General features: G+C 48.0%; 1 protein-coding gene and 1 long non-coding RNA gene across 2 annotated transcripts; one reads left to right on the top strand and one right to left on the bottom strand.

The window, feature by feature from the left end:
* Window positions 1–2,720: 2,720 nt before the first annotated feature.
* Window positions 2,721–25,078, bottom strand: BTBD2 (BTB domain containing 2). Its single transcript, XM_030031694.2, is given in 10 exon segments — window positions 2,721–3,017; window positions 3,595–3,741; window positions 4,779–4,866; window positions 6,551–6,743; window positions 9,624–9,821; window positions 10,597–10,702; window positions 14,496–14,652; window positions 18,008–18,127; window positions 24,413–24,595; window positions 24,597–25,078. Coding segments are annotated over 10 exon segments (1,821 nt in total). The 5' UTR covers window positions 25,064–25,078; the 3' UTR covers window positions 2,721–2,855.
* LOC115348681 lies at window positions 24,617–26,775 on the top strand. The gene is made up of 2 exons (XR_003925898.1): window positions 24,617–24,713; window positions 25,719–26,775. It is a non-coding gene; the product is annotated as an uncharacterized LOC115348681 (long non-coding RNA).
* The last annotated feature ends 406 nt before the right edge of the window (window positions 26,776–27,181 follow it).

Below are 27,181 nucleotides of genomic sequence, written 5' to 3'. Positions count from 1 at the left end.
CAACCTGAATGTCTTTATTGATTTCCTATTTACAAATCACAAAGCTGGCCAAAAGCAGAGTGTGAACACTGAACGAGAGCATCGGATACATTCATCAATATAGCACTGGAGTCGAGACAGTCCCAGCTCTGCTCGGAAGGTGACGTGGTACAACAGAATGTCTCATACTTTTGGAAACAGGCATGTCCAACAATGATTTACATTCATCTATCTACAAAAGCCAGAATTGCATCAAACTGCGTAAAAGCCATAAGAACAGAAGTTGCTCAGGTGTAGTTCAGAGTTTGACTCCTCTCCCTCCCCGACACGCTACCAGACCTACCTTGTGGGGTGATGGTGGGAAGGGTGGGTTTGGGAAGAGACTCTGCGTAACAAAATAGTACTAAAACCAGATGCTTCCAGGGAAGAGCCAGGAAGGAGGCTCCTACCTCGGCTGAGCAAGCCCTGCCGTCGAGTCCTGCTCTTTCCACAGCCAAGCGCGCAGCTTTGCTTCTTTCAAATTCCAATTATTTCCGCTATTGCCACCTATATACAGAAATGCCCCGAGGTGCCGCATCCACAGCAGACAGCCTACCCCGGGGAAGGCGCAGGCCCCGGCACGGTTCTTGGGTGCCAGCAGTGAAGTTCCCACAACCTTTGAGAAAAGGGGCAGAGGCGGGAGGCGAGAGCGGGCACAACTACGGACATCCCGACGGGCTGCCTGCCCTGCGGGAAGGAGCGTGCCCAGCCTGTTCATCCATCTCACAACACTGTTTGCATTGCACAGAGTCAGGTTCAGTAATGAAGTCATGGACCCATCGGTTTTTTTTTTTTTTTTTTTTCCTTTTTTTTTTTTTTTTTTTTTTTTTTTTTTTTTTTTTTTTTAGTACTGGCCATATTAAAAACATCCTACCTTGAAGCAGGTTTACAATATACACATCTTACAACGTCTTCCTAGAGAACGTAACACACTATTGACATCTCTAATAGCTACTGGTTAGGAGGTGCAGGGCGTTCCTGACAGTATTACTGCTGCGCGGCTGATGAGGAGATACCCGGCCAGCCACGGACCGAGGGCAGAGCCCGACCGCAGGGAGCAAGAGGAGGAGATGTCATTTCCCCAGCAAGTGAGCAGGCACCGAGCCATCCGCGCCGGCGAAGGATGACTAGGTTTCAACTTCTAGCAGCTAAGTATGGTGGCAACTGCTGCCCGGCGAGTTACAACAGCTTCATGTGCCTGGAGCAGAGGGGGAGGTTTGCAAAGGGGAACCTCAGCTTTGAGGCAGCACCACCCCTGCCAGCAAGTCCCGCGCAGATTTCGGAAGGCTCTGGCCACGCTGCCAAGCAGGGTTTTAATTACAGCTTCCTCTGCAGAGCAGGGGGAGGAAATAGTCTCGTAGTCTTCACCAGTGGGCAGTGGCCGTGAGGCTGGTCAGGCAGCCACAAACACGAGCCACCCACCTCCTCCCCAGCAGGACAGCGCCTTCCCTGCCCAGCCACAGTCGGACCTGCTTATGTGGAAAAGCAACCGGCCCCGAACAGGTAAGAAGGGGGCGTCTTCAAGATTACTGAGCCCAATGGCCCAAAGACAGGTGATATTTGTAAATATCGCATCTTCCTCCTGCGCCTGTCCAAACAGGCAGACTGTGCAAACATATACAGGCAAACAGAGAATCTTTGATGTTTTCCTAAACTGTTTCATAAATCCTCATCCATCTGCTGTGTTATTAGGTAACAGGCAGTTGCATATCAAGCCTCTCTTCCTATTTCGCATCAGGGCAGAAGGCTCTGAAGCGGCCCAGGGCTGGGTTAGCAATGCACAGAAACAAACAGAGAGAAAAATGCATTGAAACGTGCATGAAAACAGCAGCAACACACAGGAACGGGGGGCCAGGTGAGGCAAGTTCCCTTGCTTGCTTCAGCTGACAAACCCCAGCACTATCTGCAAAGGACTTGATTAGCACAGTAACACCTAGTACAGGTACCCAGCTGCTGAACGCTGCACGGGGGTTATCTGAGGAACACCCATCGTTCGAAACACACTACGGAGTTTGAAAGAAGCATTACCAGGCCCCAGCACAGCACACTGCACGCAGGGGAGGAAAGAGCCTGCCCGGCCAGAGCCACTGCCCCCTTCCCGACTCCGCAGGGCCACGGGCCATCCGCAGGGGAGGTCAGTTCGCTGTCACCAACTGCTCAAGGTAAAGGATTGTCACAAACTAGTGAGAATAGCATGAAAACGCCGCAGTCTCTCCAGAGGCGCTCTAGTTTTGAGGTCTCCCTCAAGACCGTGTAGTGCTGAAACAGCGAAGCCTCAGGGAAAAGGCCACTTTCTGTAACTTTTTGAAGGCGGCCGCACGTGCCATGGCTGGCGGGAAGGCGTCAGGCACGGGCTGGCCGAGCCCCGCCGACGCAGCGGCGCTGCTGGGCAGGCATGGCAAACCGTCTCGCCTCGACTGCTGAGCTAGAGCAGAAGAGGATGGGCCACACAGCCCTTGACCGTGTCTTTTTGCAGGATTCTCTCCTCACAGCAAGTATAACCACAACCAGAGCCACTCGTTTCCATGCTTCTGACTGGTGGAAAAGCATCTACATTCATTACAGTCAAAAAAACGCATGTTGTTAGATAGGATTAATCAGTAAAGTGAAAAATGACTAGCCACAGACAACCTACAATGATACTGGTATACCAGTTAGTCTGGTACGTGATAGCAGCAGAATCACTAGCACAAGGCAAAACATGAGCTTTGAAATGATTTTACTGAGACCTTTGGCTAGTGTGGCTCCAATAGGTGTGGTCAAACTCAGCCAGAAATTTAGTTTGGAAGGTCACGGGGAAGAGAACAGAAGAGTCCAGAGCCAGCTCCGCAGCTGCACTATGTGTAGAAGATGATCTCTGGGATTTGTCCATCCTCCACAGAAGTGCCGTTGTTATTCCCAGCCGCGTAACAGAACGTAAAGCAGGTTTTGGCTCCCGTTGTTGGTGATTCATGGATCACTTTGCGCAGTCCTTTGGTTCCATAGTGGGAATCTGGACCCTGCGATGGTCACAGAAGACAAGAATAGATCAAGACAGGGATCGCAGCCCCGCAGGACCCTGCTGCCCAGGCACACTCTGGGAGGTTTGGCCTCACAGCCTGGCCTGAAGCAATGAGCTTTGGAGACCTCAGCACCTCCCTTTTCATTCTGGTTCTTGCACCTCAGGTATTTTGAGCAAAGTTCTCGTCTCTGTCAGAACTTAACACTACATTTACCCAGATCTCAACAGTTAAATATCAACTTCTTTAAGCCACTGCAGGCAGGCTCTGGATTACATGCCTGCAGAACTGACAGCTTACCTGTATATACTGAAAGAAAAATCCCATCACTTCATCACTAACACAGCCTGTTAGTTACTGTACACTTGCAAGACAAGTTAAAAACCAACTCTGAATGCTGGTGGTGAACGTGCTCATTGCACCACCAGGTGAAGGACTACAGAGCAGACCTTCAAAATTATACTACAGTCCTTGAAAAATGCAGAGCAAGAACCATGCTGCACTGAAGGGACTAAAGAAGCCTGCTTTCACCAGTTTTTATCTTGTGTCTTCTACCCATGCCGCCCCAGTACAGTACCTTTAGAGTAGCACATGCTGTATAGTTGACGTTGGGTAAAATTTCAACAGGCTCCTTGAACATGACCCGGAACGTGTTTGATGATCCGTCACAGCTGAACCCCGTGTCATTCTGCCCCAGGACTGTGTTACTGTCTGTGTGGATGATCTGCAAGACACGTGTTAACTGTTAACCTGCACAGTTAGTTGAACGCTGCCCTGCACCAGCAGAGGTGTTACCCCCTGAACTGGACTGAATCTGAGGGACTCAACAGTTTGACCACCCCCATTACAACTGCACTATCCCATTACTTATGTCCATCTTCAGTGCTGTGATCACACCGAACAACTGTGGGCTTGGGTCCCAGACAGCCCAAGACAATCCCTCCGTACCCTGAAGCCTGGCAGAGGACTGTAGGCCAACGTTCTGCGCTTAGATCTTCACTTGCCTTTCTCCTGCAAGAGCTCAGGGGCACCAGAAGGAGACCCTGACAATTATGGAAGAAGTGCTGACAGACTGTGCTTGTCACTTCAGCTGTGCTGTGCTGGGGTAACTTTCCTGGGGATGCTTCTTCTCAAGTGATCCAGACTGGGGTTACGTACGCACATCCAGAACAAGGCACACAAGATTTCCATAAGCCACCCCACGCTTTGAACAAGATCGTGACAGACTTCAGACAACCGAGTCTCCCTCAGTCCTACTTGTCATCTCAAACGGGACACTGATGATATGAGGCCACGCATCGGCACTGCACAGGCCCAGCACAGACACAGCAATTGCTTTTTTCTCTTCCCTTGTTGAATCGTGGCTGCTCCACTGCATTTGTACAGCTCGCAGCAAAAGACGATCAAAGTACTACTGCAGCACCCAACTGTTGCCAGGCAGAATTGGCCTGGCCTGCTCGGCGTGGGAAAACATGCACAGCTTCTTCTCAAACTGCGTCACAACTCTCCAAGACGTATTTTCAAAGGCTGCGAGCGAACTTCGGGAGATACTGCAGTGACGCATGCAACGGGAGGTTGCATAAAATCAAGAGCAATAATCCCTCTTATCCCCAGTGCCCCATCTGGCCCTCACCACATCTGCCAACCACCCTATCTAGAAAACACAGTCCCTTCTAACTTAAGATTTTGTTACATATTCACTAAAATGTGTAAGTTAGTCCCTACAGCAGCAAATATTTTTAACGTAGTGAAGAGAATTACCTGTATATTTACTTGGTAATCCGTTGGCCCATGTATGGATCCGTATAATCCAAACCCAACTACAAATATCCTTTTGTTTACTGAGAACCTGCAGGAACAGATCAGGAAAGTCGGACCAACTTGCCACTCCTGTATTGTTTTAGTACAACAATAACACACAAATATTTTCACTCACTTTAATTTTTTACCTATGATTTAATCAAACATGCTACAGTTTTAAGTGCAACTCTTACTAATAACTGAAATCCTTTACAGAAACCATAATTTGTAAGCTTACACCTTTGACTGTCCTAATGGGCTGGCAGTAATTTCATTTGCTCATGTAAAATACAAACCTGCACAATCCCATCACTGAACTTCAGAGCCCAGGCTCAGAAAGCGTTTCAAGGTTGCGGTGCAATGTCAGCATCCAAAAATGCCAGCCAGGCAAAGGCAGGGTAGCCTGCAGAGCATGGAATAGTGCCCACCCTCACAGCAGCAGCAGTCTTTCCAGCAAGGTAACAGCAAAGACCATTTAAAGTGTCATTAGGTATTTCACTGCTGAGTACTGGAGGAGAATTGTCGATGTGCTTCTGAGTATTTGCTGGATATGGCTGCACTCAAGATTTACCCAAGAGTAGAAAATAAGATTCAATAGCTCCTGAACGCAGGAATCCCTGCTGCCTAAGGCAGCAAGGGGAAGCATATTCACCCCACTGCCCCACTACAGCTCCACCTTCTCAGGTAGCAGAAAGACTCAGTGCCTGCCAAAACTTCCAACATAATTTCTTCACCCATCCACCAACTCTTTCAGTCCTGCGTGCTTCAAGAACAAACATCTGCAGCAGGCTAGAAGCCACTGCTCTGCAACCAGCATAAAATATTCAGTGTTGAAACTGCACACAAGCCTTGCTGAAGACTGACCCTGATGCTGCCAGCAGCTGAACTTAAAGTCAAATACAAGCTCCAAAAAGTCTCTGAACATTAGATCTGAGAGCAGTAAGTGTTTGGAGCTAGCAGCTCTTCCAATTACAATCTCCTGTAAGGGGGTGAATGGATCAACAAAAAGGCTTAAAAATTTTAAAGAACTGTATTAATGCTAGTCCTCCTTCCACCCAAGACAAAGACGAATTGGGAAATAACTACAGCTTCCTGATTACCTCCTGTCTTGCTCTGATCGCCTGGCCACACAAGGCTTGCAAACCGCCATTTGCCACACCACACCACCACATCTGTCACCACAACTGGGCTTTGCTGTTTCTCTACAAGCTTAGGTCTGAACAAACTAGATATTAGCAGAAAAGCAGGCGCAGCAAGCATTTTATCCTAATCCCTCCCTCAAATAGGTAAGATTAAGGGGCTTCAACAAGCCACATTTACACTTACAATAAAGCAGGGAACCAACCTGATGGAGCACTGGTTAGTCAACATACCCAGGCACAGGAGGAAGCCATGAGCTGCCTGGTGACTCCAACTGCTACTTGCCCATACAGCTGCAAGAAGCCACTTGAAAAGGAGAGAAATAATCCCCCAAGAGGCCTGTGCTGGAAGGCCACATTTGCTGGAAACCTTTGCCAATACAGAAGCACAGTGGCAGCCTGCAGCTGCACATGCAGGTTAATGCATCAGGCGATGCTTTTGCCCAGCAAAACACTTTCCCTTCAGGGTTCACACTAGGGTTTATATGGTGTAAGTCAGGGTCTAGCATGTAACCTTGCGGGTTTAGGTCTAGAGTAGGCTCAAAGCTCAGTAAACATGAATCTATCAGCAGCAGAATTAGCAGAGAAGCTGACCTTATCCTGTCACTAGTCCCACTGTACCCCCAGCGGCTCTCCACCTGCTGGAAACGGCTGATGCTGCATTCCTTCCCCCGCAGGCAGCAGCGTGGTCTGTCGATGAACTCCACCCGTGGCTTCGGGTTCACTGTGAAGTGGAGGAACAGGCTCACCACTTCCCGGTCCGTGAGGATTCCCGACTGGGCAGGCCCTGCAGAGGAGCACAAAAGCAGCGATGCCGTCAGCCTTCAGAAACCAGAATGGATCTTTTTGGGGTTTACATGGGGAGGCAAACTTGACTTGCAGCTAAGAGTGGGCCAAACCCACATCACACGTGGGATCTCGCTGGTGCGTCAGGAAGTTAAATCCCCAGACAGAAACGTGCTGCCTGCCTTTTATTTGCACGCCAATCATGGGCCGCAGAGCCTCTGTACGGAGGACGTACGTGAAACGGCGATTAAGCGTGCAGCTCTGCAGAGCCAAAATGCATTTAGCCAACAGGACTGATTTAAAAACCTAAAACATGCAGCTAATCCTTCCCCCAGTCCCTCAGGAAATGGTAATACTGGTAAGAGACAGGGATTTTCACATATCTACACCGTTATTTTATAATATTACTGTTAAGACACCATGAAAGCCCAGGAGGGGGTAGTGGGAGGGAATGTCACCTGGTTACCATCAACTTAGAAAGTACAGGAGTATTTTTCAGTCAAGACAAAGGTCGTTAAGCTCACGCCCTGCTTTGACTCCCTCCTTCCCTCGGGCATTTAATCCCTGCTTTGGGTTTGTTTGGGGTTTTTTAATACCTTTATTGTAGAACCCAGGGAAAAATGCTAGTGATTTTTGCAAAAGTTCAAACATGTTCTCACCCTTTCTCCAGTAACTAGACGTTTTTTCCCAAAGTGATGCTAAACTCAAGCTTTGGAAACTACTTTGAATACTTTCAAAAGTGGAACCAGGTAAAAATTAGTCTTTTAGCCTAACAGTCAAAAGCTGCTCTGCACATCTGTTTGCAAGAGGGTTTTAACAGAAACAAGACTACTACATACTGGAGAAACAGTAGCGTTAATGTGGGAAGCAAATGCCTTGTTACTTGTTGGTCCAAAACGACTTGTAGTTGGTTAAATTCAACACAATACTCCGTGGGCCAAGGCTGCAATAGGTAGCGGTGAAAGAATTTAAGGAAGTCGACTGTTAACAGATAAATGAGCTTACGGATACTTTGCTCAGCAAAAATTAGCCGTCATTGATCATGCCTAAACTTATCCTGTGTTGCTGCAATTCAGTTCTCAAATGTTTCAAATTACTTGCTCTAAGGGAAGGGAGTGACACATTTGCCAGTTAAAACATCTTCATGCAAAACTCCATGTTTGATACCAGATTATACAATAAAGTGGTGAAACCACTGCCTGTAAAGATCCTTTTTTTTCTTCTTTTTTTTTTTTTTTTTTTTTGCTTTTGGGAGAGGGGGCGGAGGGGAGTGGTTTCCCTCTCCTACCTCTGCTGTGATCACCAAAGAAATCAGAGTCACTCAGAAAAAGGACAAAGCTGAAGCAATTCCAAGGTCATCCCTTGTTTAAGGAACAGCTGACCAAGGCACCCTCTCAGATTTGGGGTTTCTTTTGTTCATCTTTTAGGTTAAAGTGGATGGAGAAAACTTGAAGAGCTTCTCTCAAAGCAAGAAGACTAACCAAAGATCCAAGTCAAACAGGCAGTTGTGACAGTATGGGGAGGGACATTGACATTCCCAGCTCAAAGGCTTCAACCCAAATATGCCAAATTAACACATTCCTCCCAGTGAGGCAGAATGATGCAAGATCTGAAGGAAGGGTTGCAAGAAGCAGTATCTACAGAAAAATGCAAAGCTTGGTATACACAAACTACTCTGATGGCTGATCCAGAAGGACGATGCTCTCTCCCATCAAGCCAGATCATAAGCCTGCGATCTGCTGCAAAGCTGCTGTTTGGCATGATGCACACCAAGGAACGGAGCGTGCCGTGTTTTCACCCAGTGCCAACACAAAGGAAGGTTACCCAGTTCAGTTGAACGGATCCCTGCCTCCCTGACCAAGCTGTTTCTGAAGAGATTCACATCCCTAAGACTACATCACAGCTGTGACAGGCAAAATAGAAAGTGGGAACCAAGTTTTAAGCACAGATTTACTTCTTACTAATATCCCTCTTCATCTTGAAATACGTACATTAACTGTTGATAAGCTGACGACATCTCTGCCTCGAGAAGTGATTTGCAAAGGAAGTGTTGTCAGTGACCCCTTTTGCTTCTTTGTACACATAACTGCAGCCTAAAACAAGTTTCAATTTTGAAAATGGCTCCACAGTGTCTTTTAGCATGAAAACTATTTAAGCTGATTGCCAGTTTTCAGTCCCTGGAGAATCACCAGAGTATGAAGTCAAAGACCACAGGCAATGAAAACAAAACAAAACAAATCTTTAGTCAAAACTGCTAAATGATTTAGACATCTTTGTAGATCGAGATCTGAATGTAAACTTGAAAAATGCTTTGACACACAGACTAAACAATGCCAACCCTGCACCTCAAAGAACATTTTGAAAGCTTTTTCTTTTATGGGGCTCTGCTCTGAACGGCATCAGCAAGACACAGCCAGCACCACCACTGGATTACAGGCGGCAGCAAATACAGGATGGGGAGAAACATCCTCATTTCTCTTTGGGAGCAGGCTACAATCAACACCAATTATTTGCAACTCCATTAGCTTTGTGTAGTTTAAAGCTTGGAATAGTTAGAAAGGAAAGCATGTGAACCCCTGTTTGGATTGTTGCTCTCAGCTGAATGAGAAAGTAACCATCTAAACATACTATGAGAACAGTTGGCTATTACGTGACTTGCTCCTACCTGATGGAGCACCGCAGTCTTTAAAACAAGAGTGAATGATCATGGATGAAAATAGCATTTACAGAGTAGATTTTGTAGATCAGTGGGAATGGGAGATAATCTCAAATTTAAATTACTACAGGATACACAGAGAAAAATCCATTTTCATGTACTTGATCCTTTGCAGTTCAGAGAAAGCAAAGACCAGGGTTGCCAGAAATGCCTTTGTTCAGTTACCTGCTGCAAACTCCTCAATAGTCATCAATGGGAAGCGGATAAGAGAAAGCGCTTTGCCCAGTACTTTCCGCTTGTTCTCTGGAATCACCTGAAGTTGCTGCCGTTGACACTCAGCCTCCGACCAGCGAACCACTGCATTAAACAAACGAACCTCCCGGATCCCCAGGGTATCCCTCTCCAGCACCGCAACCAGGGTGTCTGCAAGGCAGGACAGATAGTGACAACTTTAGGCACTAACCCAAATCACCCCATTTTACCTAGCCAGAAGTACCCTATGTACAGCCAAGGTAAGTAAAAGAGAAGCAATTGAAAAAACAGCATCTCCCAAAAGTGCTGCCTGCAGCCTCTGAGGAAGACATATCTGCATATTCCATAAAAAAGGAACTCACTGCAGCAGCAAACAGTGCCCATTTAATTGGCATGTTAATGGAAGTGCAGCAGAATGAACTGCAACTTACTTTACGTGAAAGCCAGAAGGTTACCCGTGCCTTACCTCCATAGTCCATCTCATTAGAAGAAGGTTGAAGTCTGAATTTTAACGTTTATTAACTGTGCCCAGCAAGTTTGGAAACTGCATACAATAATTAAAATAGCCAGTTCTTGCTTCCAAAAACGCAACACCTTTTCAACTCCAAAACCTGACAAAGACTCAGGAGACAATGCCAACTCCACAAAAGAAGGCAAGTTACACCCACCCAAAACCTGCCAACATCAACAGTGGAAACGAGCTTTACATCATGCCCAGAAAACTCAAGTTGCACCAAAGTAAGCAGATTCCAGGATATTTCTGCAAGCAAGCATGCTCTTTTGCAAATGCCTTGTCTCTAGCCACTTAATGCCAGAGACTGTCCGTTCAACACAGTGCTCCAGAACAGCAAAGCCACAAAAAAGAATTGCCAAGTATTAATCTGTAATAACTTCAGAGGCTAGCTTGTTATGAAAGCATGTAGAGGGAGGAGGGAAAAAAGCTTACCGAGATCAATGTCTGTAAACCCCTCCGCATTGATGGCATCTGATGTGTTCTTGTCTATGTTCTCTAGGCAAAGGCTGGCCAGCTGAGGCTCATCAAAAAGTCTTGCCTAGTAATGAAGAAGCAATCGTTAACACAAAAGGTATTTTAAAGTTTACACTAAGTAAGAACCCCCCCTTCTCTCCCAGAGCCCATCTTCATTAGCAATACTATGCCTGACTGCATCATGAATTCACTGGGCTGCAGCAGTCTTTCACAAGCAGTTAAGCATGACGAGGCAAACGCTAGAAAAATCTGCATTTGGCATCAGTTCTGTTCTGGCTGTGCATGTCTTCAGGCACGTCTTTGTTTTAACATCACATCAGTTAACGTGGCTATAGTGCTTTCTAGCGCCATACTGACCATGTCAGCTGAGCATGGGTAATTTTTACTACATCATTTTTATATTTAGAAGAAAGCTTTGCCCAATGACCCCAGGCCTGCTCACTCTAGGAATATGCAGAGACAGCTTATTCTGTAAGAACATAGTCACACTGATCTCATGTATTAGCAAAAACGCCTTAGCAGGCACACTGCTTGCGTCCCCAGGAGACGTGCAAAACCCTGTGGGTACACAGCCTGTTTAGTGCGTTTGCATGTTTTGCACAGAAACAGCTACTCTAATCTAGTTATCTTAAAGAATTCCTGCCAAAATAGGTTACTATTCCAAACAAAGCCTGCACAGAGCTTGGAGAGTTGTTCAGAATCTCTCTGCCCAACTTAAGTGCAGTCTCATAACAATTTCACTACCACTTCAGGTCCTCCTGGACCTCCAAGACATGTTACCAACCCTGTGCCCAGCACAAGCAGAAATGAGGTGTGAACACACAAAAGCCACTAAGACAACCTCTCATTTCCAATGCTTTGGTTTTGCTATTCAGGAAGGAACTGCCTTAGCATCACACCTAACATAGCACAAGACTACACTGGGACTTGAACTCACTGCCAGAGGTTAAGGTTTAAAAATTGTGTTTGGGCTGGGAATTCAGTCACTCATGGAGGCTAGCACTATCGAGCATCTGCTTCACCCTTGCTCATGGGCTGTAGAGCTCAGCAAAGCCAACCTTCGATGCCGAGACCTCAAGTGCAGAGAGCTGAAACAACTCTCCATTTTCTCAGGTACTAGGGAAGCTTCAGCAGTCATCACTCCTGGGGCTGGAGGATTGCCAGTGCCTTATACTCTTGGCAACCAAGAACTGTGACTGACTCAGACTTTACTACTGTAATGGCTCTCTTTTGACACGTGAAGGACTTACGTTACACTCGCAGAGCTCTCCCCCACAGCGGCTTTAGGCAAGCTATTATTTCCTTGTTGATCAAAGTGACATTTGCATGTACGTCTGGCAAGAAAGAGGATCAGGGTTCACTGTGAGGCACAATCAATTAGGAGAGCTATTTGCCACTGACATTTCTGCCAGAGATTAGCAGTTGCTTGAAACGCTGTCAGTGACATAGTTGCTGGACCAGCAGGATTCAGCAATCATACATGGAAAGGAGGTTTGGGGCTCCACAATCTTAAGTCCACAATCTTAAGCCTGTTGGGAAATGTTTTGTACAAGATGCCCCTCAGGTCTGTAACTGACCGTAGAAATTGTCAATTTGTTGCAGTAAGAGCAGAAAACAGAGGCCGATTTTCACACTGAAGGACCAGAACCAAGAGCATTTTGAGAACAGTTGCATTAAGTGAGGTGCCTCGTAAAGCCAGTCATTGAGATACAGATATGCTTCTCAAAGAACACCAGCCTCAAACATTTTAGAGACGTAATATACTGCAATAGTGAATATAAACTAGATACAAATCACCACTGATAATTAATCATAATGGTTAAGCCACAAACAAAAGGAACCAGGAAAGCCTGTCTCCATCTGGCATTTCAGCTGCCCCAGTGCAGCTGACAGAGTGCCAGGCAGTATCTTGTTTTTGATATCTGAAAAATTAGGACAGCTTCCTCTTTGCCAAAGAAGGACCTTTGTGGCTTGTAAGAAAGTCACCATGAACCTAAATGTTACCTTGCCGAAGCTGTGAAGTTGGGTTGCAGAGACTTAGCATGCAGCAAAAATCCCTCCATAAAGAATACCACCAAAAAGCTGACACCTCTAATCCTCATGAGGTGATGGCTAGCATAAGATGCCTCTTCAAAACTGCAGCCTACGGGAAAGATCTCTCCTCAGCTCTTGGATAACACCTTCTGATCTTTCAGACTGCAGGCTTCTGAACTCAAAGAACGGGTGAGCTGCAGCCAAAGAGTTACAATTGTCCTACCACGCATCAGATGGGAGCACAGATTTGGCTACTGTCACCCAAGCAAGAATCCTTAAGTCCTGAATCTTCCCCAGGGAAGTGCGGTGTGGTTCCCCCCATGTCTCGGAGGCTGCCTCACCTGTTTATGGCATGTGGAATAGAGCCAAGTTAAAAAGAGGATGTATAAAGAGGGACAGGGTATTTTGCAGCAATAGCTGAATCCTAACAGTGAAGAGTGTCTACAACAGCAATGTAACATAGAACTACTTTAAATATTTGGATCAGGTTCTCAAACTCAAATAAAACCCCAGCCACATCACAGCACACAAGCAAAGAGCTCAGCAGCAACTGCTTCAGGCCAACACTGCTTCGATTTCTGCAAAAACTGTTGGTGTAGACGCTGCCACCAATGTGGTAACTACAGAGCCTGAAAGATGCTTGTACTCCTGACACGGAGGAAAAAAGCCAGCAGACAGATACGCTGGGCAAGACAGGACAACTCCTCAGAACGAGACCACCTTAGCAGATTGGTTCCCAAGTCAGGGCAGCTATGAAAACTCCTCTGCAAGGTTTGTTTAACATCAGAAATCGTGGCAGCTTTCCTGAGCTGGCTGATCGGAAATACTCCTCCGGAGCTAGTCAAAAGTATGCCCATTCCCTAAGGGAAAGAAACTTGCACATACAATGCGTATTTGTGTCTTGTTCCTACACCACCCAGAACAGGGTGTGCCTGGCAATGCTATACGCACTGGAACACAGAGGTGACAGCACTGTGGAAGTCACTGATATGTCATCAGCTGTCAGCAGAGAGGGTGGCAGGGACCATAAAGAAAAGATGGGGCTAGGAAATTGAAAGGATAGTGATGCTAATTTAATCAACCCCCATGCAAAGTCTGATCTTCTCCAAAATAAGCAGAAGTTGTAAACACTGCCTTCTAGTTTGCTGCTTAGAACAGTCAAATGGAAGATGGAGGAGTCCAGCCCTCGTAGATCGGATCAGAGGGCCGCAAGGATGTGCAACCGGCCTCACAAAGAGTCAAGAAACACAGCTGCACTGAAACTCCAGGTCTGTGTGCCTTCAGTACAGCGGGAGGGTGAGCTCGAACAGGCTGAGGAAGAGATCACTTTGTTCCTCTCCTAAGAAAATAAACCTAAGCACTCATGGAAAAGCTGCATTTTCTTTCACCCCCATTTCAGGGAAACTATTGCAAAAAAGCCCTTCAAGGAATATCTGGCCAGCTAGATGCAGCAAGCTTTGCACAGAGAAAGCTTACTACACCAGTCCTGAATCTGAACACGTGAAAATCCTCTGATTTCACTTTTCTTCTTGGCAGATGAAATTTTTCCACCCTGTTAATTTCTTCCCCAGCTCACACTCTGGAAGCAATTGCCTGCCACACGGAAACAGAAAGCAGATCTGAAATGGCAGCAACATTTGCTGTATTTTATTGTTCTTTGTACGAACCTGCTCATCAGCACTAGACTCCTGTAAGGAAGAATTCAAAATGACACAGAACTGCTCCATTTTGGATGATCAACTCCGTAACACTCAGAAAACTTCTGTTTTCCTATTGTGATGGAGCTTGCTCAAGGGACTTAATGCAAATGATTGCAAACTCACCTGTGTTAACAGCATGAACGCATTGTCTGCTCGGAGGTTTTTTTTAAGAAACTCCACACAATGAGCTTCAAGGGCTGGAACTGCATATTTTTTAGCTGTGTAAAGTGTTGTCATAACAGTCTCTGGTCCAATCTGAACTTCGTCTGAATAAAGAAATCTGAAAACATGCAAACAAACATTGCTCTGGTGAAGCCAATAAGATAACAGGGTAAAAACCCTTGCAATTCATAAAAAACATGTTTGTGCTTCTGCCCATCATCCTGACCCCATTTCCTATACTTGAGAGATGGAAGGGTTTTCACATCCTTTCCACTGACTCTGGTCAGTGGAAAAAAAAAAAAAAAAACCCACACTCTTTACAGTATAACTTTTAATGAATGAAATAGCTGGGATATCTGCCGAAGCACCTCAAACTGCCTCACATCCCACAACCAGTGAGCTGTTTAGCCTGCCACTTACATTAGGCTAAAACAGTCTCTGGACAAGCGCACCCCTTAAAATTAATATTTTTGGCTGTTCAGTTGGACTAAACAAGGACAAAAATTCAATCCTGCCTGCCTACTTCAGAAGAGAAGCTCCATTTTACATACTAATTCAAATGCGATCAGAAGCACTCAAACATATACATCCACTGCAGATAAGGTGTTTTATCCATACCCCACTTTCCCCTCATCTCTTCGCTTTATACACTGAACTGTTTAATTTCATTATACAGATGTTAAAGTACAGCATGCAATACAACTTCAGCATAAAGCAAGAGTTAATTGCAATGAAAAACAAGGACTGCCACACTGCTAGCAAAGCATCAGCCTTCACTGTTAGGCCAAAACAAGGAAGTACATTCATACCGCATGGAAAAACAAAGGTCTTCATAGGAAGCCTGACCGAGCCTCCTCATACCCAAGCATGCTGATTAGAGACAACAGGAACTGACAGGCTGAGTTCAGTAAAACCAGTTACACACTTGATGTTAGTCCTAATCCCATGCAGAGTTTTTGTTTACTGTTTTTCCTTTAACTAGTCAAGCATTTGCCAATCAGGACGTGAAAGGCACGAAGCACAGAGGCTTAATATTAAGTGTGTTAACTGTGCTTGGCATTCCTATTCCACGGGATATTTTGGAACTCCAGCAATTTCTTCTGCATTTCTCACATGGGGGCACAGCAACATCTCGCGTTGCCGCTGTTCCTGGAGGCTTCACGCAGCAGCAGGGCTCTTCTAGGGGGATGCCAGGCAGCATCCCTGTCTGGAGGGACTTGCTGTGGAGCAGCAGTGGAGCTCCCGGTCCTCTAGCTAGAGAGGGCCAGGATGCAATTCAGGGAAGCATAAACAGGGGGATTCAGAGGAAGGGAAGCGCTCTCTTTGCTGTTGAAAGCAGGCTTTTGTGCTGTTCTAGAGCATCTGTTAATAACAGCATCGAGCCACAGGCTCATGAATGTATTTTGCACACATCCCTTTGCCAGTCCTATTTTCATTAAGTAATCCTTTTTATTACAAGATTAAAAGAACACAGTTGCTCTAAAAACAACTAGTTCTATTTACTGCAATGACTGTGTTAGTATTTATTTTTACAGTAGTCCAAACAGTGTGCGCTAAGAGGGATAACAAGAGAGGCTCAAACTGTGAAAAAGTATAGTATCAATTTAAAAGAAGATTTATATTATAACCCCAGACAATCGAAAATGTTCTTTGGGTTACCATGAAAGTAATAATAATACCACAAAAATAATCTCTTGCACAATTACAGCAGACCTATTAAAGGCCACTAGACCACAAACACGGTCACTATCTAGTGTCCAGAAGGGACCTTATGCTGAACATTCAGGATGGGCGCTTTGTCCCTTGATAAGCACCTGATCCTACAGCATTAGGTCATGGCTTGGACCAAGTCCAGAGACATATGTAAGGATCAGCTGCCATTTCAGATCAGTGTTTGGAGGGACTGGTTTTACTCTAGGAAGGTTCACACCACGTACTTGGAAAGCTTCCTACTGGAACACAGCACCCAAATTTCCTTTGGCACATTTAAGCTCTAAGCATTTTAAAGGTGACAGCTCGATTCTAGACTTAAGCATCTAAGATATGACTGGACCACGTGCACAGCTACTGCAGCGTAACTGTAGGCTTCAGAGGCACTGTGATAACCCACACACAATTTCTCCTGTACAAAATATAAACATTTCTGTTGAAATCCACCTAAACTCATCACTTTAGTCTTTTCAGATGATGGTTCTCTTCCAAGATCGTATTGTTTACACAAGTGCTGAAATCTCAGCACTGGCAGGGAAAAAACATGCCTTTGCCTCTAATTCACTTGATATTTTAGCTTCGCTAAGTTTTAAAGATAGATACTAACTCTGCACTCCAGAGAGATCTACCTGGCTGATAGAGAGTCATATGCCATTTAGAGGGATTCCCCATGTGCTGGTGTCTGCTTCAAAATGAGCCACAGGGGGGGGGGCTAGGGGCTCCCTATTATTTCTGGCCTTTCATTCTAGCGAAGAACAGTTTTAAAATCTTCTAAGACAGCACAGTCATGACCGAAGCACTTTTTGAAGGTAAAGCAAAAAGTATGCCAAAGCTATATATAGTCATTGTTCCCAATAGGAAGCAAGCAGGGAACATGTCAAGAGCACAGGACTGGAAACCCCTGGAAGTAGGTTACAGAAATCCTATAGAAATGGGACAATGACTTTTCGGCATACATTCAGGATTGCTGCTAGATGTCATGCAGCACCAGCTGAGCTTAAAGAAATCAGTGAATAGGATGTTACAGCCCCTTCCTCCTCCTTCCCCCAGCATATGTAGACTTACAATGCAGGCTGTAAACATAAATTCAAAACCAGCTCTCCGAAAGAATAAAACACGCACAAGGGGAGATACCGTACAGAATAGCTGACATTGATTTCATATCCTTGCTTACCTGTTATAACTTGCTCATTTGCCCATAACCTAAATGAGCTCCAAGTACTTGTAACTTACAGAGCTTCAAGAGGATTACTTTTCCCCACTTCTCTCAAATAGCATTTGGATGAAATCAAACCAATTCATGAATGAGAATTTATGAGACAATGTCTGAACAGCTGAGTATCAACTTAACTACAAGGGCCAGCACCTGCACTTATTCCAATTGCTAACCAGAACACCTCCCTATTGCTGCATTTGCATGGTGTAACCATATATAACTACATATTTACAAAATTATAAACTATCCAGTTTAGTTCTGCCCATATTGCAGATCAGCAGCAGGAGGGCATATTCATTTAACTATTGCTAAACCAAACCTGGAGCAAGCCAGGTATTTTTGTGCAGTAGCTACACTAGACTTTTACCCAGGAAAAGAGGGATTTAACACCAGCATTTAAATGCCCTTGAACAGATCAACAGAGGCATTTTATTTAGAAACTTAACTATCTCCACTCTACAGAATAGTTCACTGCTTTCATTAAAAATACCCTTCTCTACAATAAATCTGTTCATTCCAGTTATACTGTACATTAGAAGAAGCTTACTTCAGCAGAGCTAGGAAGGCAGCAGGCTCCACATCAGGCAGCTCAATCTCTGTAGAAGTTGTGGCCATTCCACCATTAAACATCGCATCGAAGACTGCGCTGCCCACAGCCAGCACAAACCTAACATTAAAAAACAAACAAGCAAAAAAAACTTATGTTAAATCATATTCACTTTCCAAAAAAATCCCAGGCTAGTTGCTATTCCCCAAGGCAACCCCCAGGGAAAGCAAATCGTTCCTAGTGCTAAAGCAAAAATGTTTTGCAACAGAAGGGAGTGTCAGGCTTTCCGTCAGTTTGCTGCAAAAACACCAAAGCTGCAAGCAACTTCATTTTGAGCCCTGTCCCAGTATACAACACAGTGATGGTTCCCCAAAGGCAAGATTTGGGGCATCATAGAACAGAATACATGCAGCCACTTTGCAAAGTCCTTGTAAGAGCCTAGTGACCATTCACTAGGTTGAGAAGCTAAGAAAAAACGAAGTTAAGGAATTGAAGTTCTTCCAGTGAACAGAAGCCTCGGTGCAATTCCCCACAGTCACACACCGAAAACACTTACGGAAAACTTGTCGCTACACACTACCCATCCTCCTTCCTTCTCACCATACACCAGGAAGACATCCTTGGGGACAGCAGAGCAAGCTCTCAAAACATGCAAATTGCACCAGCACCTCCTGCAGCACCCGGCACCAGGGAGCTGCCTTCCCTGGGCACGCTGCTGTCTCCTTCCATGCAAAACCTGCTTCAGGCTTAGTCTAGAAGGCAGAGAAAACCTCACTCAAAGCAAACTGTCACCATTGGGTGCACACAAACCCTTTTCGCGCTGCTCTGAGTTTACATGATAATTAACAGCGAGAGGCATGTTATCAGCCCTAAAGAAATAAGCAAGAATTCCCACAAACCAGGTTTGAGACCAAAAATAATATTCCAGCGCTCCCATGTAAACAAGATGATTTCCCTCACTGATAAACACCAACTCCTATTTTAGGAGGAGGCATAGACCTGGGCTGCTTAGAGGCCTGTATATATGTAAGCTGCCATACCTGCCTTACGCCTTAGAAAAGCCATTTTGAGAACTTCCATTGTTTGAAAATGCAGAGACGAGTTCTTCCCAGGAAAGCAATCTTGCTCCTGGTGTCCGCAATCAAGCAGCTCCCTGAAGTTAAATACAGCACAGGCCACGAAGGTCACAGCTTAGCAGCGTGGGGAAGCAGAGGAGACCAGGCTGCAGAAGCTGGAAAGTTCAGGGGCTCTTGCTGCAGCAGAGTTTGACACACGCTTCGACAGAGAAGCATCAAGAACTGCAGGCGGAAAACCGTACAGGACAGAAGGCACGAAACAGAAACCTCCAGTACTTGGACCCCAAGGAAAGCCCACCACTAAAGGGGAATCTCAGTTAGATTTTTCTGCAGTAGGAAATTACACAGAAGCCGCCTTATTTTCCTTTTAAACAAAATTTTTCATTTTCTCGCTTTTCACTCCCCTCCCATCCAGAGGAGGCCTTCCACGGATACAATAGAGTGAAGCGCCATGGACATGCCAGGCTTGTTTGCTGTGACGGACTGTTTGGCTGACAAGCCGGGTTGTATTGTTCCTGATCAGTTAAGAGAGCTAGGGACAAACCACAGTGGTTACAAAAAAAGTACACACATGCATATTTCTATCAAACAATTCTGAAGAAAAATGTCAAGAACAAATAAAAAACCATGTTCACAATACTGGAATTGCCAAATGAAGCAAAAATCCTTGTTCCTACAAAAGCAGTGATGGTGGCGAGACAATCGCAGGCATTATTTGCTGCTAGAAATTAACATATATTAATTGCACTCTGAAAATTTTCATTCTCACAGCCAGCACAGTATACATCCTCAATGAGTGGACAGCTTTCAGAAGCTATCTGAAAAGGGCATTCATTTAAAAAAATCTCTCAAATTTCTGCTTCCATTTCACTCGGGGACAAGTCAGTCTAATTTTTTGAAACTGCTGAACCCTAAAGGGATCCCAGTAGGTGCCAGAGAGATACACAGGACTCCAAATTTTAAGTTCCCTTAAAACATTAAGGGAACACAATTAACATAAGAAAATCCCTCTCTCTTCATGGTGTCTTCTTACTCTTGCTAAAATTAACATTTAAAGCTATTCTAATGACTCTCCAGGAAAAGCAGGGATGTGCACCATTTCTCCTACACAATCCAATAGTTTTCCCCAACTGCACAGGTCTGCAGAAGGAAGAGATGGGGTTTGTTTCGGACGGGAGGAACACAACTATTAATCCAAAGTGGCAGAGTAATAGGGCATACTTTCTTTTCCCCTCCTATTTTCTAAAGCACTGTAGCAACGAGTGCACAGCAAGCCTCTCTCCTAACCCCAAGGAGCGCTGCCTCATGCAAACATGCAACTCTAAAAAGGAAAATGCAGGTACCCTAAGCCCAGCGTAGTAACCCACCTTTGTCAGAGGAATAACTCAAACAGAGGGTTATTTTTAAACAATGGCGCGGTGGCCAAAACAAAGTGGACTACTGAAAGGATGCAGAGAAATGACCAGAAGCAGAGCAAAAGAACTAAGAAAGCAACACTTGATTTCTCGTCATTCCCTCTGCACGTGTTAAGAATCAAAGTAAACTGACTATCAGCAGTCAGAGTCACAGGAACTTCCATGAGGTTAATAACTTGATTTGTCTTCACGAGGATCCAAAGTTGACTCTGAAGGCTTTTGAAGGCCTGCAAGAAAGTGTCTTTCATTCCGCTGCTTACAGCTTCCTACCCACCAATTTTCACTGCTTCCTTGTTCACCTCAGCATCTTCACCTGTCACCTCGTTTAATTTGTATACCTAACAGTCCTGCTCCCTTTCTAGACACTACGGTAATACCAATAATAAAATAAACCACTCCAGAACCACGACTACCCCACTGCTGCATACCACCTCCCTCCTCCATCCGCTCCACTGCAGAGCAACCTTAAAATATCTATTCCAGAAGAGCTGGCACAGGAACAGAGCAACACATGATGTGCTGGAGCTCAATGAAACCATAGGTGACAAGAAGCTAATGAACAATGATCGTTTGCTGGCTGCATCCTTCCAGCACAAGGACTAGAGACACCAGATGAAATGAGCAGGAGGCAGGTTCAAAAACCCCCAGGAGAAGCCCTTCACACGCAACCCCAGGAGCTGAGCAGTGGGACATCTTGGCACACAACACTGCAGGTACTGCAAGTTAATATGCATCCAAGAAAAGACAGGACGAGGTCAGAAAAGAGACACTTGGAAACAGCAGCCAAAAACCTACTCAGACTGTCCCCAAGCTGCAGATCTCCCAGGTTGGAGTATATATACACAGGGGTGCATCACCACACGCTTGCCCTGTTCCCTTTTGGGCCATGTTTTCTGGCCAATTAACAAGCTTAATTATCACACCCATGCAGATCCTGGCTGATGAGGTTTAGATGTTTCTAATCTCACTGATGTTGTGCTCGATGAAGCAGATCTGGAAAAAGACAAAACAAACTGTTCCCTCTTACTTCTGGGCCTAATCAACGCATTGACCTTGGCCACGTTAGCATTGTGAAGCTTCGAGGCAGCCTGCTCGGTCCAGCCTTGACATCAAAAAAAAGTAAGGCTGTTCCATCTTCATGGCTGATTCAGCAGCAAGAGGGAACGAGCTCAAGGCGCAGAGATCAAGTTTGCTTCAGGGCAGGCAAGCAGCTTCTGCAGGGTCTGGAGCCTCCTGAAGGTGGCAAACGTCTGATCTTCTCAGGGCTGCAGATGCTTCGCAGGACAGATGCTTGGAGAGATGAACCTTCAGTCGAACCCAGCACAGCCACTTATGCCCTTTATCTACAAACACAGCTTTCACAAACAAAATCAATGTTTGCTCTTAGTTGCCATGCGAGGTATCTATTGTCTGCTTCTACGGCTTTATACAAACTGCTGAACTTGCCAGACTCTCTTAGAAACGCACCTGAACCTGCAGCTACATCACACTCAGAAACCTCCTCCCTGCACCACCACCACCACGCATGGACAACATCGCTTGCGATCACTCGGCATATATGCCGTTTAACTACCTCAACCTACAAATACGCCACCTCTGCTCTGCTCCTTCCTGGAGGAGCCCAACCAGGGAGCGGCTGCACTATCACCTCCAGCTCCTGCAGGACTGTGACTCTCAGATTATTTGTGCTAATCGGTTGGCTGCCAAAGCTGGCGATTTCTAATGCACCGTGCAGCGTTATCAAAGATGACAAGTAAGATATTGCAGACCGCTCCTCCAGGCACTACTAGCTGCCGTCCAAGAACCCTATTTAGGATATGCTCCTACCGCAGCCACACTTTATACCTGGCCTGGTCTGAAAATTAACACAATAAAACCAGACTGTAGAAATACTTACCTGTTAACGGTGCAGTATTTCAGACACCTAGCATCAAAGTACGAACATCTGCCCTTGGTCGCTGAAGCAATACAGTGCCTCTCAAATTAAATTCTTGGTTGCTTTGCGACTCAATTCCAGCGCAAAGTATCTTCTGCTGTCAGGCTGCTGTGGGAGAACTGAGCACAGAAGGGGTCTGGGTGGTTTTATTTTAAGCTCTCTGCTTCTGAAATAACCACGGTACTTCATGAATCATCAGGATATCCCAACTGTAATATCATACAGGCAAGTTTTACTAAAAATCTATATAATCCATAAGTGGGATGTCACGGCATGACACACTCTATTCTATCTTTACCACCCAGAGCACCAGATGGATTTCAGAGCAATTAAGCAGCATTTCACTTTGGGGCTATTTTTTTTTTTTTTTCAAAGCTTCATTTATTTTCCATTTATTTCTGGGCTGAACATTGCCCCTACCCACCTAGCAAGCCTAGTTCTCAGAACAGAAGCAAGCTTACTCAAATACTAATTAAGCTTCAAATTATAAAAGAGCAGAACTGCCACCCTAAATGCTCAAACCAGCCTAGAACAAGTGTGTTTTGTTCGGGAAGCAAGAGAAAAAGGGAAACCTGAAGGGGAAACTTCCAGGAGTGCGAGCACTTACGAGAAAAGCAATAGTTTGAAATAGTTTGGAGTGAGGCTCCCTTTGCCAAGCACCACTTCTAAGTACACAAATAAGCCTTCCCCCACCCCCAATTAAAGCAGGTCCCACCTTCGAGCGAAAGGCTCTTGTGTTTGCTGTTGGTACAGCCGAGCAGCCCAGGAGGCACTTCCCAGAGCGGTAGGGTGCAAGTGGCACACATCAAATCACAGGAGCTGCCCCAAGCAGCAGCCAAATGTCAATCAGCCACATTGGTTTTTGCATTATCCAGGTGGAGGCAATTCCCAGCTTCTCAGCCAGCGAGCATCTCAGAGCTGCAAACTCTTAAATGGCAGCTCGGCCTTAAACGTTAACCTTGACCGGTTACCTCATGCCCAGATGTCATTCTTGATACAACTATTCCAGAATCGTGGGGTTTGTTTTATAGTGGAATACCCCCAAAATATAGGGCTTCAGAAAAGATCTGAATAAAGGTTATTTTTAAAACAAAATGTTGCGGCAGAAATCTGGTTTCTCAAATCATCGCTCTTTCTTTTCCATCCCCAACGCTCTCACTGATCCCTGAATCTGTCGGCAGAGATCAAGCACTCTTGGAGACTATTCCTCCTCTCCCCCACGACCCACAAAAACAACGATTGCTTCCGAATGAGATCCAGGGATTTGGGGCTTTTCCCCGCCGCGCTTGCCCCGATCGCACCTACCCTCCAGGGAAAACACTCCTAGCTGAAAGCTGGACCCCGTCACCGGGGCTGGTAACCGCAAGAAGAAACACGACATCGATCCGAGGGCTGGGAGAGATTTGGGGCGACAGCGACTGACCACGCCGAGGGGCAGAGTCGCCTCCCGACACGTCAAAGACCGAACCGGGGGGGGGGGGACCCACGCTCCGGACCCCGGTGCTGCCCGGCTCCCTCCATCCCGCCGGGGTGTCGGGAGGCCGAAGCGGAGCTGGGCCTCGCTGAGGCCGGCGCATCCCCCGGGGCTTGGCCGCTCCCGATGGCGGATAAAACGCGGGGTGAAGTTACCCGGACACCCCCCTCCCCTTTCTCCTTTCATGAGGGAGGCACAGAAGCCCAAACCCTGCACCCACCCACCCCCCGCAGAGGGTGCGGAGGGGGGAGGCCCAGACACCCCACGGCAGACCCCCACCCACGGCCTGCCCCGAGGCCCGGGACCCTCGACCACCTCGCAGGGACCCCAGCAAGGCCTACGGGCAAACCCCCACCTCCTCCACGGCCTGGCCAGGCCGCCGCGGGGCCCGGGGCACCCCCACGGCCCGCGTATCCCCCGCAGCCCACCTCGGGCGCCCGGGTCCCCACGCGTGGGGCACCCCCCGCGCCGCTCCCCCCCCCCATTCTTCCCCGCGCGGCCCACCTGTGCGCCGGGATGCGCTGCGAGCCGCGGCCCTTCCCCACCAGGAAGTGCACGTCGCTGAGCACCTCGTTGTTGAAGAGGAAGGCGAAACGCTCCTGCACCGTCGGCTTCGTCGCCTGCCAGTTATAGACCGGCTCCCGCTGCAGCGCCCCGCCGGGGCCGCCCCGCCCCCCCGCCGGCCCCCGCCGCCCCCGCAGCCGCCGCCGCCGCAACAGCCGCCGCCGCCGCCGCCGCCGGGCCCCCCGCGCCGCCGCCGCCGCCGCCGCTCGCCGCCGGGTTGGCAGCGCCGCACTGGTTGTAGGTAAGGCCGGGAGGCGACGGGGGGGCGCCGTTGGTGCAGGCGGCGGCGGCGGCACCGTTACCCGGCGGCGGCGGTGGCGGCTGCGGGCAGGAGGAGGAGAGGCCCCCGGGGCCCCCGCCGCTCCCACCGGCCGCCATCTTGTGCGGCGGAGGCGCAGGAGCGGGCGGCGCGGGGCGGCGCTGCAGCAGCACCAGCACCAGGAGCGGCGGGCGGGACACGGCGGCGGGCGGGAGGGGGGCGGCGATGGCGGCGGCGGCGGCGGCAGCGGCAGGGCGGGAGGCGCCGCCGCGGCGGCGGCGGCTGCCGATGGTGCTGGTGCTGATGCAGAGAGCCGGGCAGCAACGGCGCATGGGGCACGGCGCGGCGCCGCCGCCGGCCGGGCTGGGGCGGGGGGGGGGGGGGGGGGGGAAGCGGCGGAGGTGGCGGCGGGGCGGGGAGAGGGCGTGGGGCGGCGGGGAGGGAGCGGGCGGGCGGGGCCGGGCCGAGCCGGGCAGGCCCGGGGTGCGGAGCGATCCCTGAGGGGGCCATGCCTGAGGGGGAGTTCTGGGGGGCGAGGGCACCGTCCCTGAGGGGCAGTTTGAGGGATGAGGGGGGCGATCCCGAAGGGGGGCAGTCCCTGAGGGGCAGTTTTGGGGGGATAAGGGGGCAATCCCCTGAGGAGCCGCGCGGGGGGCGAGGGGAGCGATCCCTGAGGGGCAGTTTTAGGGGTTAAGGGGGCCATCCCGTGAGGGGGTGTCATTCTGGGGAGGATGGGGGGGGGGCAAAGAGCAATTTGTGGAGGGATAAGGAATGGGGGGGGGCAGTTCATGGAGGGGAGGTTGGGAGTTATGGGGCTGGAGGGGTTCGGTGCTGGGGGGTTCGGAGCGAAGGAGGTTTGGGCCATGGAGAGGGGCAGTCGGGGGGGGGGGTGAAGGGGGGGCAGCCCCGGTGGGGGAGGCAGGGGGGATGTGAAGGGAGCAAGGGTCGCTCCCTTCCCACTCTCACAAACCAGCCTTTCCTCTAAAGCGGAGACCCAAGCCTCTGCCGTCCCCAAGACACCCTGCTTTGTGCCCAGCGATTCCTCAGAATAATTAGCTCGGAGTTACTGGCCGCCGCTGCTGACACCGGGCCTGGAGCACCACGTTACCAGGAGCATCGTGGGTATTACCCTGCACATACCAGGGAGCCGCAGCTCTCCTTGGGGACAGGCTGATCCACACCAGCCTGATCCCTCAACCTGGTCATGCCCCGCTGCCACAAAGATTCTGCGAGATCTGCTCGGCAGAAAGGCGCGCTGGCCACCGGGTCCCCACCGATGGCCATCTCCTTGCCAGCCAGCATGAGGTGGAAAATGGCGCAAGGGGGCAGGAGCAGTCTGAAAAGCGGAAGATTAATTAAGAGGCTGTGCCACTGCCTCGCTGTGATCTCAGTAACTGAACCGTTAAAGTGATTTATTCTTCACGGGGTAATTACATTCCCCCTTTCTCTGTTATCCGTCCCCTGATCTGTGTTCAGCTCTTGGAGGTGCACGCACACGCATTCAGGAGCAAACGTGTGGTCCTTGATTTGACATGTTCAGCAAGGAGATGTCTTGTCTGCCCCTTCTGTTTTCTGTGCCTTTGCATTACAGTTTCTGTAATACACAAAGACGTGCTATTTATATTGATTCAAAGCTTCCAGACCCTTGTATAGCTCAGGGATCTCGCCGATTAACCACTATGGCCAGACGCTGCTGTGGCAAATCACAGTGGTGTTGTTACACCACTAATTTTGATCGAGAGCTTCCGACCTGGTTTTGTGTCATGTTATCAAATACCTTTTTATGCTGCCTTACGTGCTGGCAGGTTTCTGCTGCATTTTTTAAAGCTGTGTTACACTTCACGTGGCTGAGCTTGGGAAACTCCTGTAGCCACAGCTATGCTGGGGTTCAAAGCTGGCCGTCCTAATCATCCCTTCTGGCATCTGGTCTGTGCATGCAGGAATGAGCAGGAGTCTTTAGAGGAACTGTTCTTTTTCCTGTGAAATCTTTCTTCTATTACTAATAACCAAACATTAAATACAGATGTATTCTTTTTTAAAAACACTGCATCCTTTTGTCTTTCACGCCATTTGCTTAGCACATCACACATTTGCACTCCCTTGCTGGCCAAGCTGCTTCCATGCGTTTCAGCGTCACACTTTTTACTCACAAACGTGGTATCTGGACGCCTGCCCGGTCCCTCCTCAGTCCTCTTTGGCTTTTGGATGCTTCATTTGGGCCATAAACATTAGAGGGAGCTAAAGACTGCTGCCTTCGCCCAACGGGGTGGCTGGATGGTTGGATGCTTTTGATTTCTGGCAGGGGATGTTCTGGAGCCTTGTCCCAGGGCAGGCGGGCACCGGCTGGTTGGTCCCACAGCGTCGCCAAGAGGTTTGTGCCCTGCGGGGAGGTGCATGAACGTCCAGCCTAGCCCATGCTGGTGGGGATGGAGTTGGTGGAGGCTGAAGCC

This window comes from Aquila chrysaetos, chromosome 12 (assembly GCF_900496995.4).
Source record: "Aquila chrysaetos chrysaetos chromosome 12, bAquChr1.4, whole genome shotgun sequence".
In the NCBI taxonomy this organism is placed as follows: Eukaryota; Metazoa; Chordata; class Aves; order Accipitriformes; family Accipitridae; genus Aquila; species Aquila chrysaetos.
This window is presented reverse-complemented; position numbering and strand designations above follow the sequence as displayed.